Consider the following 14,934-nt stretch of genomic DNA (forward strand, 5'->3'; position numbering starts at 1 on the left):
GAGTGAGAGTGTGTGTGTGTGTGTGTGTGTGTGTGTGTATATGTATAACCCTTTTATGATATTTCAGAACAAATGCATAAATATCGATACTGAATACCATCTCCCTTTTATATCACCCAGCTATAAATGTACGTAGATAGTCAAATGCAACGGTATGTTAAGGGGCGGTCACACTGCACTTCTCGTTCCGTTGACTTCCGTTCAAATGCATGCGAATGCGTCAGACCGGAAACGCAAGCCCGTGCGAAAAGTTTCGCATTTCGCTGCATTGCAAAGTTCAAGCTTGGTGAACTCTGACCTGCAAATTCGCATCACGTGACACCGTGTGACCAACAGCCGATCGATACTTAACAGCATGACCTCGCAACTGAATTAAAAGAACAAATTTAAAACTGCAGCGCTGCAGGAAAGTGGATTAGATTGCATAGATTTACATTTTAGATGTATTATAATTTGTTGTGTGTTGAATTTAAGTTTTTTAAAAGATGAATATCTCTACCGTTGCAAACAATTTCACGTGCTCAAAGTCTAGTGTGACCACGGCTTTAGGAAGCAGAAAGCTTCTACACAAGCTTCAACATTTTTAAGGCAATTTTAGAGATCTTTTAAGGTCATGAACCTTTCAGAAAAGACGATGAGCCAATCACACGAAAAAGTTCCAGTCGTTACTATTCAGCGATTACAAGTCTGGCCATCATGCACTTTTAATGAATGTCCACCTCAGTCTTCATACTGCATAAAAGCAATTACACGATCAAAGCAAAGCCAGACTCTGAAATATCAGTCAGTTTAGGAAAGGCAGTGTCCGGTTGCTTTTTTACCCAAGCTGCACCAGATACTTCGAAATGACCAGGACAAACTATGCATAACACTAAAAGAGCTAAATAGATTTTGACATTTCGGAAGAAAATGTGAATACCAAGCATTTTTATAAAAAAGTACTTAAACACTCAGAACATCTATATATAATAAATTCATCCCAATATGCCCTGAAAGTACATACTCTTTTTGTGAAGAAAAAGTATATACTTTTAAGTGTGTAGCAGAAGAGTAGGCAAGATTTGGGCCATATGACTTCGTCACAGCTGCTTTAATGGAATGCTCTGTTGCTTAGTTCCATGCATTCCTTCGCCAATTAAACTGCCCTGTCAATCATCTTGACACAGTTAACATCTTCAATACTTAGTTTCATTTACATTCTTACTGTATTGGAGAGAAATGTAGAGGCGTGCTGATCTGCCAGTCACGTGTCTTTCATGCCGAGAACACTCCTTATGTGTTTACATGATGCATTTAAAGGTTAATGACCAAACATATCTTTATAAACTTCTTTACTGAACCGCCAGTCTCTCATATCCACCATGTTTGTAGTTTTTTTTTTACACGTTTTATTTGCATTTGTAGTTCTAATCGAATCCACGTCCAATGCACAATGGGTGGCCCATATTAGCAGAGTGTGCAAGGATCTGAATTTTCACAGGAAAAACTAAAACATCCAGGTTTACATATACCTTTGATTTGGTACACACTGATCTATTTTCAAATACTAATTAGAATGGATAGTATGCCAATTGGGATGCAGCTTTTTAAAAGTGCTTTTTAGAATGTTGCTATGGTGTTCTCAACACTTTTAGCATGTTGCTATATGGTTGCTATAGATTTCTGAGTGGTTTAAGTAAATTGCTGAAACAAAAAACACCAAAATTTTTAATTCACAAAGAAATAGGATAAACTTTCACAGACGAGAAAGTGTTGGTTTGTGTTTTTAATGTACTTAATCAATATTACAGGTTTTAAACCATGGTAATTTTTAATGCTGTGTTAACTAACAGCTTTTTCTCGTTGTATTGTCTTACTTTAGCAAAATCTTCTGCTGAAGTCTACTGCAGATATAGATATTCATGAAAGTATTTGTAAAACTCATACCTGGTGGGTCCATGAAGTCAAAGTGCACTAGGTCATCGATACCAAGCTTCTTGAGCTGTAGCACCACAGAGCCCAAATTCGACCTGAGAATCTCAGGGTATGTGTTGTCCTGACAGGAAAAGGGAGGATACACAGAAAGAAAAAGAAAAATTGACATGGAAATTTGCCTTGTTCTATGTACAAAAAGGGGGCTAGAAGTGACCATAAGTACTAAAGACTTGAAGGAACCAGGGTCATCTGCTGATCGACCAAAACACGATCCAACCAATTTCACTGGCGTATAATAAAATCAGAACAAGTGCGCTTCCCAGATGCCTGCAGCAGTTATGATTGGTTTCACAAACCTGCATCTCAGTCTTGTAGGCCTTCTCGGTGTAGAGCCGGAAGCACTTTCCTGGGCGCGTACGTCCAGCACGGCCGGCTCTCTGCTGGGCCGAAGCCTTACTAATAGCCGTTACGAGCAGCGACTCGACTCGAATGCGAGGGTTATACACCTGTGCGACGAAAAGGAAAGAGCTGTGTGAATAATAAATGCACACCATAGCACCACAGCAATATGCCAAAGCTAGGCCATCCTTCATCTCTGACTGGACTACATGTATGACAGCAGCAGCTGGGCTAGGGAAATGTCAGCAGAATAAATAACTAGCTTTTCCATCTCGAGTCGCTGTCAGAGCCCCGCCACTGGGTTTATCTGGGGATTTCAGAGGCAAGAGAAACAGATGATGGGGTGAGATTAGACAAGTGAGGCAGAGGAGAGAAGACTAACCTTTTGCTTGGCAAAGCCAGGATCAATTACAAACACCACGCCATCGATGGTCAGGGACGTCTCAGCGATGTTTGTAGAAACCACAACCTACGAGAGCAGAAACAATACGATCAAACTGACCGGACAGCTTTTATCACACACAAAAAAGCACCTTAAAAACGAACAAAAGAGCCCATAATCAATTCTCTAAAACACAAAGTATACTTTGCGCATACTCTAGCATACACATACAAAAACAAAGTCAAGATTCATATCTGTCAAGTCTCTGCACTGTTTTTCCAGAAGTTATGACTGATAAAAATATCTTTGTAATCTTTTCAATTAAAGTTGCGGCTATCATAACCTTGTCAGTCCGGGTGTCTGTTGCAGTTTTCAGTATTCTGTTGTTGTTCTCTTTAGTTTTGTTTTCTATGATGAAAAAACAGCCCGGGCCAGTAACTGATTACATTTAATCCGGATTACATAATCAGATTCCAAAAATCGAGTACTCGCAATTAGAGTATGTTACATTTTATAATGCTCATAATCAGATTACAGTTACTTTTTATGGATTACATGATTACATATTCACACAATGGCAGTAAATCATTCAGAATCTGATTCACCCTAATTCTTCTTTTAAATGGATTCCCAAACATTTTTGTCAGCTAAAACCACTTTGACATGAAATATTTTCTTGAAATATCTCTGAGGAACTTAATATTTCAATAATTTAACAATACATTTGCAAGTTTACATATTGATACATCACTGAATGGTCACATTGACATGCAGGTAAACTAATTAAATATTTCTACTTTAGTGTTTAATTAATGATTAACTTTCTATCAATTCACAAAACCATTGTATTGTTCTTATATTGAGCCCAGTTTAAGAACCTCTGGTTTAATGTAATGTTTACTGCATTTAATGATTATTAAAAAGGAATAGCCTATATTTTCTTTCTCTTCGCTTTTTTATACCAATATGGTACTCTCAATAGTAAGTTTAAAACAAGTTAGATAAAATGTCATCTAAAAGTAAATAAAAAAAGCAGTCAGAATACATTACCTAAAATTAGTAACCTAGATCATGTAATGTGTAATCAGTAATGGATTACAATTAGTAAGTAATGTACCCAGCTCTGGTTGCCACCTTGTGGAACAACTGATTAGTGCAAAAATTCAATGCACATGTGCGACCTGTACATACCAAGTATTTGCAGTTACAAAAATTGTGTGGTGCATGTACAGTACGCACATACTATTCTGGTACAAAATTTGCATCATGCACACTGTACAAGTATAATTTGGCCTTTAGATTTTCTGCTTTCTACACATGGCTCATGTCCATTTTTGCCACATTTCAAAATGTCTTAAGATTTATAACACTTTAACCAAGTTGCACAATTTGAGACATCATTCATGCCAATCGCACAAGTGGTGGAGGACAAGTAATGTTGAATATTTATCCTAAAGGGTTTATTCAAATCTCTAACCTCTCTCTACACCAGCAGGGTGGCTTTTTTTTAGCACATTTCATTGGTGATTAGACAGTTCTGCACTGCTCTGGGCAAACCAAAAATCAAATTAAAAGGAAAAAGTTCTGTGGTAACTGGAGAGGGGTGAAAAAAAAGGCAAAAAAATCAGTGGGAATTAAATCCTTAAAGACACTTCAGTGAGCTGTCGCAAGCTGTAAGACTAATACAACCCAACAGGGGAGTAAGGCAACAGTTGCTGCAATCAAGTCAAATCGGGAGTGTGCTGGCTGAGCCGGACGGCTTTCCACAGAGCAGCCCGTCCAGACACATTACTACTGCTCTTTTTGGCGGCAAGATACATGTCTGTGCACAGCATGCAACCATCTTCCCCTCCCTAGAGAAGCCCACCTCTAAGAAACTCTATTATTCATGCCACGTCTCGCTCCTTCACTCTCTCTCTCTGTCCCTTTACAGTACAGGTGGCCTTCATCATGTGTGCTAGTGACATATTAAATAATTTTCGAGCTAGAGACCGTGGACCGTCTTTGATACGCTGAGATGACAGTGTCCGAGAAGCTTCGGAACAGCTTTATAACACTGCATAGGTAAGGGTTGCTTACTGTCCCCAAGTCAAAAGAGCCAAATGCTGGTCATGAATCACAGGACGAGAAACATCAATCCAAGTCAAGTCAGACGTAGGACAGAGTCTCTCGATAATTTAAAGGTTTGCTTTGTGTAGTGTGCCAGAAAAAATGAGCAGCCAACGGAGCTGTAGCTGGACGTCATCGATGGACAGAGAACTATGGAGGTGTGAGGCGCACATTCACAGATAACAATGGTTTTGAATGTTTTTCGCATGCTATGAAGTTAATGTAGCGAAAGCAGCTACAGATCTTTTCTTAACAGATTCTTTTCAAGAGGACTTGGTTCTGAGCATCAGTTGTTGATTGGATGGAGGCAGATCTGAATGTGAGCCCGCAGTCAATTGTAATAAAGGGATGGGGTTTAACCCTTGTGTTGTGTTCAGAACCCTTTCACACTAACGAGGTTACAGAGCAAAAAGGACCCGGCCTCAAAAATTGCTTATAAATCACTCATTATGCTATATTATCACCAAAGATTGGATTCAATCTTTTTGTCAACTTCTTTTCTTTCATTTAGGACTGGTTTTGTATTTATATTTGCTTCTGAGACTAAATGACTGGAAAAGCCTGGTATACGTCAACAAAAAGACTGCCACTTCATTGGAAGATCGAGTTATACCTTTTTGAGCAAAAACTGTAAAAGCAAAACAAATTCATGGATAAATCCATTCAAAAAGATCAATAACATGCATTTAGAAAATGGATAGGATAAATTGCCATTTCATGCCAACTTAAGATTTGAAAAGTATCCTAAATGAAATTTCAATGGTAACAAACAAAACATGCTTCCCTTAAAACAAATAGAGAATTTTTCAAATATCTTACAGTAATACGCAATCTGTGCTTTAATTCATGCCTACAGCAGAAACAAGCTCCAAAGTTTAATTAAATAGGTTAGGTTTGTTTAAATAACCTAAGTGCTTTGGCAAGCCCTACCAAAAAGTTTTTGCAATGTAAATTGAGTTTCATAAAACGTCCTGGCCCCTATTACTAACAGAAAACAAACAAACCTCATATTTCATGTAATTCAGCCTCCTCAACTGCCTTTGAGGCATTTAAATCCTACTTTTATAAGTGGATTTCTCTTCAGCCACAAATGTTTGGCTTGGTTTGGTAATGCAGCAGAGGGTCTATTCATGGAGCCTTTGACCTGATGTAATTCAGCTGCTGAAAAGAATCATCTGCCTATATATTCATGGAAAGGCTGGGAGAATTCACTGAAAAAAGGCCATCTGGAGTCTGGAGAAAGAAATGAGGGTTCCTAACCAGTCTGCATCCTTTCAGAAAATAGACCACCTGGGAAAGACCTTTGAGATGAAATATATTCCAGAGCGGTAGCCATGGAAATTATCGAAAGGTGAGCACCACTGGAATGAGTTGCACAGCAAAAACACTAAATGCATTACCAGTACTTAGTCATACTCATTGAACTGTGAGGTGTTGAGAAATTGCATCTTTTAGGAGGCAATGATCCATGCGCAAGTGGTCTGGAAAAAAAAATAGGCGGGTTGACCGAACAAGGCTAATGCCAGCAACATTTCACTTGAACAAGTGCAATTTCAATTCTCTCCATTGAGTCTCTCATTCAATGTTCCTTGTTTGTTAAAAAACTAAGGCAGACACATACACTATACGTCAAAAGAATAAAAGGAAAAAAAAAAACGTAATATTGTAAAATATCACAATTTAAAGCAATTGTTTTATATTTGAACAAATCTTTTGTTAAAAAACTAAGGCAGACACATACACTATACGTCAAAAGAATAAAAGGAAAAAAAAACGTAATATTGTAAAATATCACAATTTAAAGCAATTGTTTTATATTTGAACAAATCTAAAATGTAATTTATTGCTGTGATCAAAGCTGAATTTTTAGCATCATTACTCCAGTCTTCAGTGTCACATGATCCTTCAGAAATCATTCTAATATGCTGATCGATGCTCAATTATTTATATAAGTTCTTATTAATGTTGAAAACAGTAACATTTTCATGACTCTTCGATGAACAGAAATTTAAAAAGAACAGCATTTATTTGAATCAAATGTTACTTTTGATCAATTTACTGCATCCTTGCTGAATAAACTTTTTTTTACCTCAATCTTGAATGGTAGCGCATTACCGTTTCCACAAAATATCACACAGCAAAAACGGTTTCTACATTGATCCCCTATGTTTCTTGAGCAGCAAATCAGCATATCAGAATGATTTCTGAAGGATCATGTGGCACTGAAGACTGGAGTAATGATGCTAAAAATTCAGCTTTGATCACAGCAATAAATTACATTTTACAATATATTAAAAAAGAAAACCGTTCTTTTAAATAGTAATATTATAGTTTTACTGTATTTTTGTGCTGCTATTTAGGTAACTAGCTATAAACACGCTGACAGTTTAACATTGTTTTGCGAGATTCTCTTCAAACGGTTTCTCCACCATGACAGCAGTTGCCCAGTCGTTAACATTTCATATTCACAAAGATAAGCGAGACCCTGCCTTCAATCACGCTGAATTAAAAGTAACTATGGAAGCCATCGCAGTCGCAAACAAGCCGAGACGGCTCCTGTCTGTCTAATTCTGTATTGAATGAAAAAAGACATTTCGTCAGAAATAGCACAATTTCATTGTACCTCTGGGTTTTAAGCAGCACGAGCGGAAGGAGCTCCAAACATTATCATCATTACCGGGCTGCATCGACAACCCGTTAAAACTAATGGACTCGTCTTCAAATTAAAACAGACATGCTTTATGACTTCGCTTAGAGCGGACAGTAACATATCAGATGTTTTAGGCACAGACATGGTCTCTCTATCAGGTTAGATGGGTCTTAAATATCCATGTAGACGACTTTCTGCCCAGATACAGTTATTAAGAAGCTAGATTTGCCACCCAATGTTAAGTGCAGGTATTCATTAAGGATTGTTTTAGGTGGTTAACACACACAGCCTCACTTCTCCTTAATTCTTCCATAACCCTCCATTCCCGCAGTCAGCACAAGGGAGATCTTACCACATCCCAATTAACTCCAGGATCAACAAGAAAGTCGCTGCCGAAATTTGCCACAGTCCTCGATTTCCCTACATGTGACTGCTGAGAGTCACGTGAAGTTAAATCCCATCTAATAAATCCATGCTTCAGCAGTGCAGAAGGGCTGCCGGATTTGTCCTGAAGGAGGATGTGACTGCACAGGTGCGGATCTCACAATATCCACACACACACACACATCCCGTATCTGCCAAAGGTGGCTTATATGCATCGCATTTAATATATGCCAGAGGGTGTGAAGAGTTGACAATTTTACAAGGTAATCTGAGAGCCTGTCCTTATGTACTGCTGCCACTGAAGGACAGAAAAGCAAGGTGCCAAAAAAACTCAATTCAAGACACTGTACAGTTACCTCATCCTCAAAAAATGACTTTTGCTGTTTGTTTACATTGCTTTAAAATGAGCTAATGCAACAAATCTTGAACTTTGTCACAATTTAATGTCATTGCCTAATCCATTTAAATGTTACATAAGTTAACTTAATCATATATAGGTATCACTTATTGTTGAGATAAACTGGGCAGTAGATCTGTAGTTTTCAGCATGCTTTGCATAGGACTGCATTAATAGAGTAAATATTGAAATAGTGTGTAATTTTGCACTTTTCAGAAAAGTGAATTACTTTTAGGGTTTAATGTTCAGTTAAACAGAATGTTTATTACAGTTAAATAAAATGAAAACTACATTATGAAAAATTACTTAAACGTTAACTGAAATCAAATATACAAAGGCAACACGTCTCATTTTCATTTAGTCTAACTTGAAGTTCTAAAAATAACACACTGATATACAAATTCATAAATTAAATAGATATAAAAAAGACAACTAATAAAAATGACAAAAATAAAAAAGCTAAAACGGAGAATAGAAAAAATAAAAACTCCAAATATTAATAAAAACAACACTAGTATCTCAATAACACAAAATTAACACTGGTTCGTTCAAGTTGGTGTTGTATTGTGGACCTTTTGCATGGAAGATTCTTAATTTAATAAAGTTCATTAAACAAACGATTTTTTTAGTGCATGGAAAGTAGAGAATCATCGTTCGTTACTTTGTTACTAGTTAATCAGAGCTTTTGACTAAAAAAATATATCGTTACATTTTTTTTTTAAATACTACCGTTTCATTCATTTCTATAAAATATCACTGATTGCAACAAAAACAATTATTGTGAACATAGTTTGTTTCCTTTTTTTAATCAAATAGAATGTTTCTGAATAATAAGCAGTTCTCTGTTCCCAACATTAGTTTGCATCAAAGGGGTTGCAGCATATTCACATCAGCCCCTGAATCCATGTCCACTTTCATTTTCTTCTGAACAGCGCAGGCAAACAGCGGCGGATGTTTGAACTTCTGAAGCAGCTTATGCCCGGGCTTACGCGTAATCAAACCTCTGAGAAACCCAGAGCCTCTTTAAACATGGAAGTGGTCAGGGGAGAGATGAAATGACACAATGCCCCAGTGGAGGGTGATGGACGAGGTAGATACTTGATATGTGAAGCAGGCGGATGCTGATGCTGTTCAGGACATCAAGACACAAACCTGGCATGCAGCTAAGACTTTGTTGCAGCTACAAATACAGCCATCATGTTGAAGGAACAAGAATGCGGAAATTTGCAGTTCAGTGAACACTTGCATTCGTTCATTAGGACATCAGTAATCTTTGCCTGGAAATAATGACAAGCGGAGCCGATTCTGTAGGGGAGCGATGACTCATTAATCAACTCCTCATCAGATGTTCAGCTAAATGTTTGCAAACTCATAGCCGCTGATCAGATGTGATATTCTGTCAGATCTTCGGCCAGTCATGCAGGAGGTCCAGGTGCTTTTCACATCGTAACTGTCAGGCTTGTTTGAGAGATGAAGAAGTGAAATGGGAGTAGAGAAAACAAAAGAGCGATTGCGTCTGCACAACCTCCTGCTAAGGATGACAGACAATGAAAGACACTTTACAGTGGATGAGCTCTGATAAAACATCTAGAGCGAATTTCATTTTTTCAAAGCCAACATGCCAAAATTGCCAAACGACCATATTCAAGTCGGGAAGCAGAACAGGAGGGAGTGAAAGCAAACCGTCCAAAACAGACTCGAGAAAAACAGTACTGCTCCAAAACTTTTCAAACGATCGAAGGATGAGTCATTTTCCTTTCTAAAATTAGAGAAAAGAATCATATGCTGACAAAAGCAACATATGCTATGAGTCATTGCTTTACCAAAGCTAAAGATGGAAGGAGAGAAAAAAAGAAAACCTAATTTCCAACATTCCTTGTTCCTCATCCTTCCCTCTACTGACAGACTTGAGTCATTCTCTCATCCTCTTCTTTCTTTAAACGGATTGAAGATGCTACTATAGCTGTGCCGATACAATCACAGCAATATTTTGATTCTTTGATACCATACTCCACTGACAAAAGTGAAAGGGGTAGTTCAACAAAAAAAAATTATATATAAATAAATATATAAATATATAATGTGCACTACCATGCCAACGTGCTACTGTAAACAAAAGCTCAAAATGCTTGCTCCGCCTCCGGGATCTTTTGATTGGCTCAAAGTTCTTGAACTGACATTGATGAGCGGCGCTTCGCCTTGACACGGCGTCTTAAAAACGTGGTGCCATGTGCGAGAAGCTGCAAAAAACGCAAGCGCAAGGGTCATACATCCGTCTAGCACGCGTTTACACAGAACAGCAATGGAAAAGTGGTGCATTGGAATGGAAAAACACATTCAGTGTGAACGGCCCCTTATGGGTTTGGAACTTTTGTCTGTGGAATATTCTATCAAAGAATTTGAAATATCTCTTGAACCAAGCCACGTTAGAGGGACTAAAAGCAATACCCTTCTAGGAATTCTGAGTTTGTCGCAGTTTAACCCTCTCTTAAGATCTTGTGATGATCACGATGTATTGAGACACATGTACGATGTTGATCTTTACCTTTCTGCCGATGGCTCCGCTGGGTTTGCGGGGAGGAGGCGGCTCGAAGATCCTCTGCTGTTGCTGTGGTGGCAGCGTGGAGTAGAGCGGGATGATTTTGATGTCGCCAACATCAGGGCCGAGATCGTCAATCTCACGTTTGATCCGTTTGCAGGCTTCGTCGATTTCCTAGAAGGTAAAAAGACTGATGTTAGAGACCACAGACCGAGAATCAGGTGCAAAATTAACGCCTGCCGAGTACAAAAAGACATTTTTAGCAAGTAAATTCAATAGAATTAACATATTAGGAACTGCAACATAATACAAGGAATAAATGCCAATGACAACTTTTTAAACAAACTAGGCTCGTTGGAAAAATGTGTCCAAAAACATACCAATACATACAATTCTCTGCAGGTTCCAGCTGGAATAAACACTAGTGGCAGTAAAACACCAACATCGTATTCCTTTTCACATTAAATATGATTACAAGGCAGATTATCAGACTTATTTTTGCACAGTTCCTTGCAAATTACTATGTTATGAGCTAAAAACACTTAACATTATGCGTGATTTGTAAACTATTAAATTTTTTGGCTCACTGGACATTTCACTATGAAAGTGTCACGAAACCTGCAAGAAGCAACATAACAGCAGAGATGTCATGTTTTTCCAAAGAATCTTGGTTGTTTTATGAAAGTTTAGTCTAGAATGGCAAGTTATTTCCTCCAGATCTCCATTTGGAAACAAAAGCCACCAAATAAAAACTAGAACATATTTTTAAGGATGATTCAACTGTTTTTGTCCATAGAGCAAATGCCATTAGGGTCCAATGTTGTTCAGACTTCACTGACGTAAAAAGGTTTAAACAAAGTCTTTATGTTCCATGGAAGAAAGTCAGTCATAGAGATTGGGATCGATATACTGATGACAGAATTGTCATTTTGTGCAACCTTTCCCTTTAAAAACAGGAAGCATTGGGTATGTTAATAAACAATAACAATTATTTTAATTTGCTTTCATAAGCTCCAAATCAGTGGGTTGTGTAAATCCCTCTCTTTGTCCAACTTCACCTCACATCAACTGATTTTGGATCAGCTACCCGATAAGTTCCATGTTAGCCACTTTTACAAACATCATTAACTGCTGGATCAATTCCCCCATTCTGGAAAGACAAGCACCACCGATGCTTGGGTGGTTTAGTTGCAGTACACTTGATGTGCCAGTCGTGTCAACCGAGTGAGAAAACGAACGCTGGAGTGCATGGCGTGCGTGGTGCTTGGGTAAGATCCCTATGGCTGTGCCATCAGCAGCAGTCACAAGGGCACGTGTACACTCACACGCACGCTTTATTATTCCAGATGGCAATGTAGTAGAGCTAATGTGAGATGAGAAAGCCGCAATGATGCATAACCAGGAGCAAATCACAATAGATCAGTTAAGTGAAGCTGAACGTTACAAACACTGTGGCTTGAGATCTAGAAATACGTGCCAGTCGTCACAGCAAATTAGAGATCAGAGCAGCTCAAATGCGTTTTAAAAAGCACATACTCTAGTGCAGACTTAACAAGCACGACGCACTTTACAAAAGGGAAAAAAAAAAAAAAAGTGTCAAAAAGTTCATCTAGACTACCATTACCAGTGTTCACTAAATGCCTTCTCTCACAAATCAAGAGAAATATTCACTCTGACACAAATGAAGAATGCTTAGTATTTACTGCAAAGCTTTGTCTTTTCTTCATGCATGAGCACACTGCGCTCATGACAAGTGGCACGGTCCTACTGATTTGGAAGTCAAAGCTTATGCAGTACCGCCATCCTCAGGCCAAAGTGTGCACTGCGACTTGAGCAGGAAAGAGATAAATGGTAAACAGTCAAGCAGTGATCTCTAGAAAAACTTCAGGCTGTTGTAATAAAGCATTTATGGATATCATGTCATTGCGACATCGAAAGACCCTAAAAGTCTTTTACTTGAGACCCTTTCATTGCGTATCTAAGCAGCCATAGCTGATCATTTACCCATAAAAGCATTAAAGCTCATAAGCGCGCTGATATCCCAGACACGGTAGTCCGTGCACGCACCGAATCGCTCCCTGGGGCACAATATGCGCAGAAAATGGCGCCGGTGGCCATGTGCATCTTAATCAAAGCTCTGCCACAATGGAGCAGGACAAGGCAAATCTGAATGGATTGATCAAATTAGCCAAAGTATTAATAGTCCATCAGCCCTTGGGAAGCGGCAGCTGTCAGGAGGACTACTATCCGTGCTGCCAAGGCACCGGGGAGAGAGGGACACACGGCTGTGCCAAAGCAGAAGAGCCTGCACCTGGAGCGGGACGCCAAATCGACATCCCTTGCTTCTCGCAGCGGCCACGATACAATACTGGAGGAAAATTTTTTAAATGGCTGCTTTAATCTACATGCTGCAGATGCAAATGAGCTGGCACAGATCTAAAGGAGAAAACTAATCTTAATCAGTGGTAATTTAGCCCTGATTTGAACGAGCAAAGTTGAACAAATAACCGCACCGTATCAGCAAGGGTTTTTTTCTTTTTGAAAGATCGTGTGGTTTAAAACTAATTGCTGTTTGCGGAAAGCCTATAGAGTTAAGTCGTCTATTTCTTCTGCAGAGTTTTGATGCATTAGCAGGAACCAGGAAAAGATAAAGAAGCTAAAACGAAGTGGACAAACAGTGTAAATTGCTCAACTAAAATGAGGCACCTTCATTGACCGAAAGGAGCAAACTGAGCTATTATGTGACCAGCCTAAAAACCATGTTCCTGGCCTAGATTTTAGCATATTCAATCATTCTTTAAATGGGTGAAACTATAATGGCCAACTCCACTACTGTGGTCATTAGTCTCATCACATGCTTAAGATGTGAAGCACTGCACCCTTTGAACTGCCCAAGTCCGTATGAACTCCATTAACCCAATTAAAAGCACATTAACAAGCGAATACGCATTAAAAAGCAAGATCTGCTACTACAAAGCCAAGAGATGTCCAAATAGTCAGCATGTTAGTGCGAGTTTAAGTTGTCATTTCTTTTATGTAAACATACCAATTAAAGGGATAGTTCACCCAAAAATTAATATCCTGTTGTCATTTCATATAACGTCATGTCATTCCAAACATTTATGACTTTCTTTTTCTGCAAATATTATCACGAGAGTTGGTAATCAAACAGTTTTTGTTTGGTTGTATTTTTGTCTATATTTTGTCCATACTGTTTGATCGCCAACATTCTTTAAAGTACTGTATCTTACGTTCAACAGAAGAAAGGATTTTCATTTTTGGGTAAACTATGCCTTTAAAGGTGCAGTATGTAATATTGACAGCTACCGATTGAAATGGGTACTGCAGACCAAATAAAAAATATTGGAAGTTGCTTCTTCCGCCCCTCCTCTTCAGACTCATCACTCATGCAGGTTGCCAGACTGAGGACTCGCAACCGGAATGAGCAAAATTGACAATGGAAGGCGACGAGCCTTACACGTCAAGGTGATGTGTTGAATTATCTACATTTTAATATTCCTCTGGTCATAGAGTTTTTTAAATGGATGCCGAGGCTTTTTAGGTCAAGTAAAATCTGCTATTTCTGTCCCAGTTTGTTTGCTCGCTTCCATGGCTGCAATACGCTGTGTTTACTACCAACTGGCAACCTGGGGCGTCGAAATCCAATTGGGTAAACTGGCAGTGGGTGGAGTCACACAGACCAAAACAAAAACAGACATCCCAACACAGAACACACATTGAATAACTGGCTGTACCTTTGTTTTTTGAACTTAGCGTTTCCTAAATATCTGCAAACATATGGTATTTTTACTCTTCCGTATAGTCAAAAAATACATACAGCACCTTTAAGAACGCCATATGTAGGTTGATTTTCTGTATAAACACTGATGATTTTAACGTTGCTCTGTTGCCTGACACAAAAACTAAGTGCTCAACCAATGGTGTGAGTTTGGGGCAGGACTATGTGTTTGGCAGAACAATGGTAGATGGGTGAGTTTAGAACGGTCATTATTTTTTCAATTATTTCTGAAACACTAGCAGCACAGAAAATGCACACAAACATATCAAAAGTGCAAACAGAGTCAGTCTGTTCGTGATAAAGACGAGCTCACTTGTATCCGCTGACATTCTGGACTTGATAATGATTCGTTCACAGCAAA

At 38.6% G+C, this 14,934-nt stretch overlaps 1 protein-coding gene across 1 annotated transcript in view; it reads right to left on the bottom strand.

The window, feature by feature from the left end:
• The window catches only part of dhx15 (DEAH (Asp-Glu-Ala-His) box helicase 15), a 23,340-nt gene extending 10,763 nt beyond the window's left edge, over positions 1 to 12,577 (bottom strand). Inside the window, exons 1-5 of the mRNA XM_016535547.1 lie at positions 12,572 to 12,577; positions 10,781 to 10,948; positions 2,696 to 2,782; positions 2,271 to 2,420; positions 1,927 to 2,035 (exon numbers count right to left, since the gene is read on the bottom strand). Coding sequence (XP_016391033.1) covers positions 1,927 to 2,035; positions 2,271 to 2,420; positions 2,696 to 2,782; positions 10,781 to 10,948; positions 12,572 to 12,577 — 520 coding nt within the window. The remainder of the gene's footprint in view (positions 1 to 1,926; positions 2,036 to 2,270; positions 2,421 to 2,695; positions 2,783 to 10,780; positions 10,949 to 12,571) is intronic.
• Positions 12,578 to 14,934: the final 2,357 nt, after the last annotated feature.

Source organism: Sinocyclocheilus rhinocerous, unplaced genomic scaffold (assembly GCF_001515625.1).
Source record: "Sinocyclocheilus rhinocerous isolate Xijiao unplaced genomic scaffold, SAMN03320098_v1.1 scaffold1297, whole genome shotgun sequence".
Classification (NCBI taxonomy): domain Eukaryota; kingdom Metazoa; phylum Chordata; class Actinopteri; order Cypriniformes; family Cyprinidae; genus Sinocyclocheilus; species Sinocyclocheilus rhinocerous.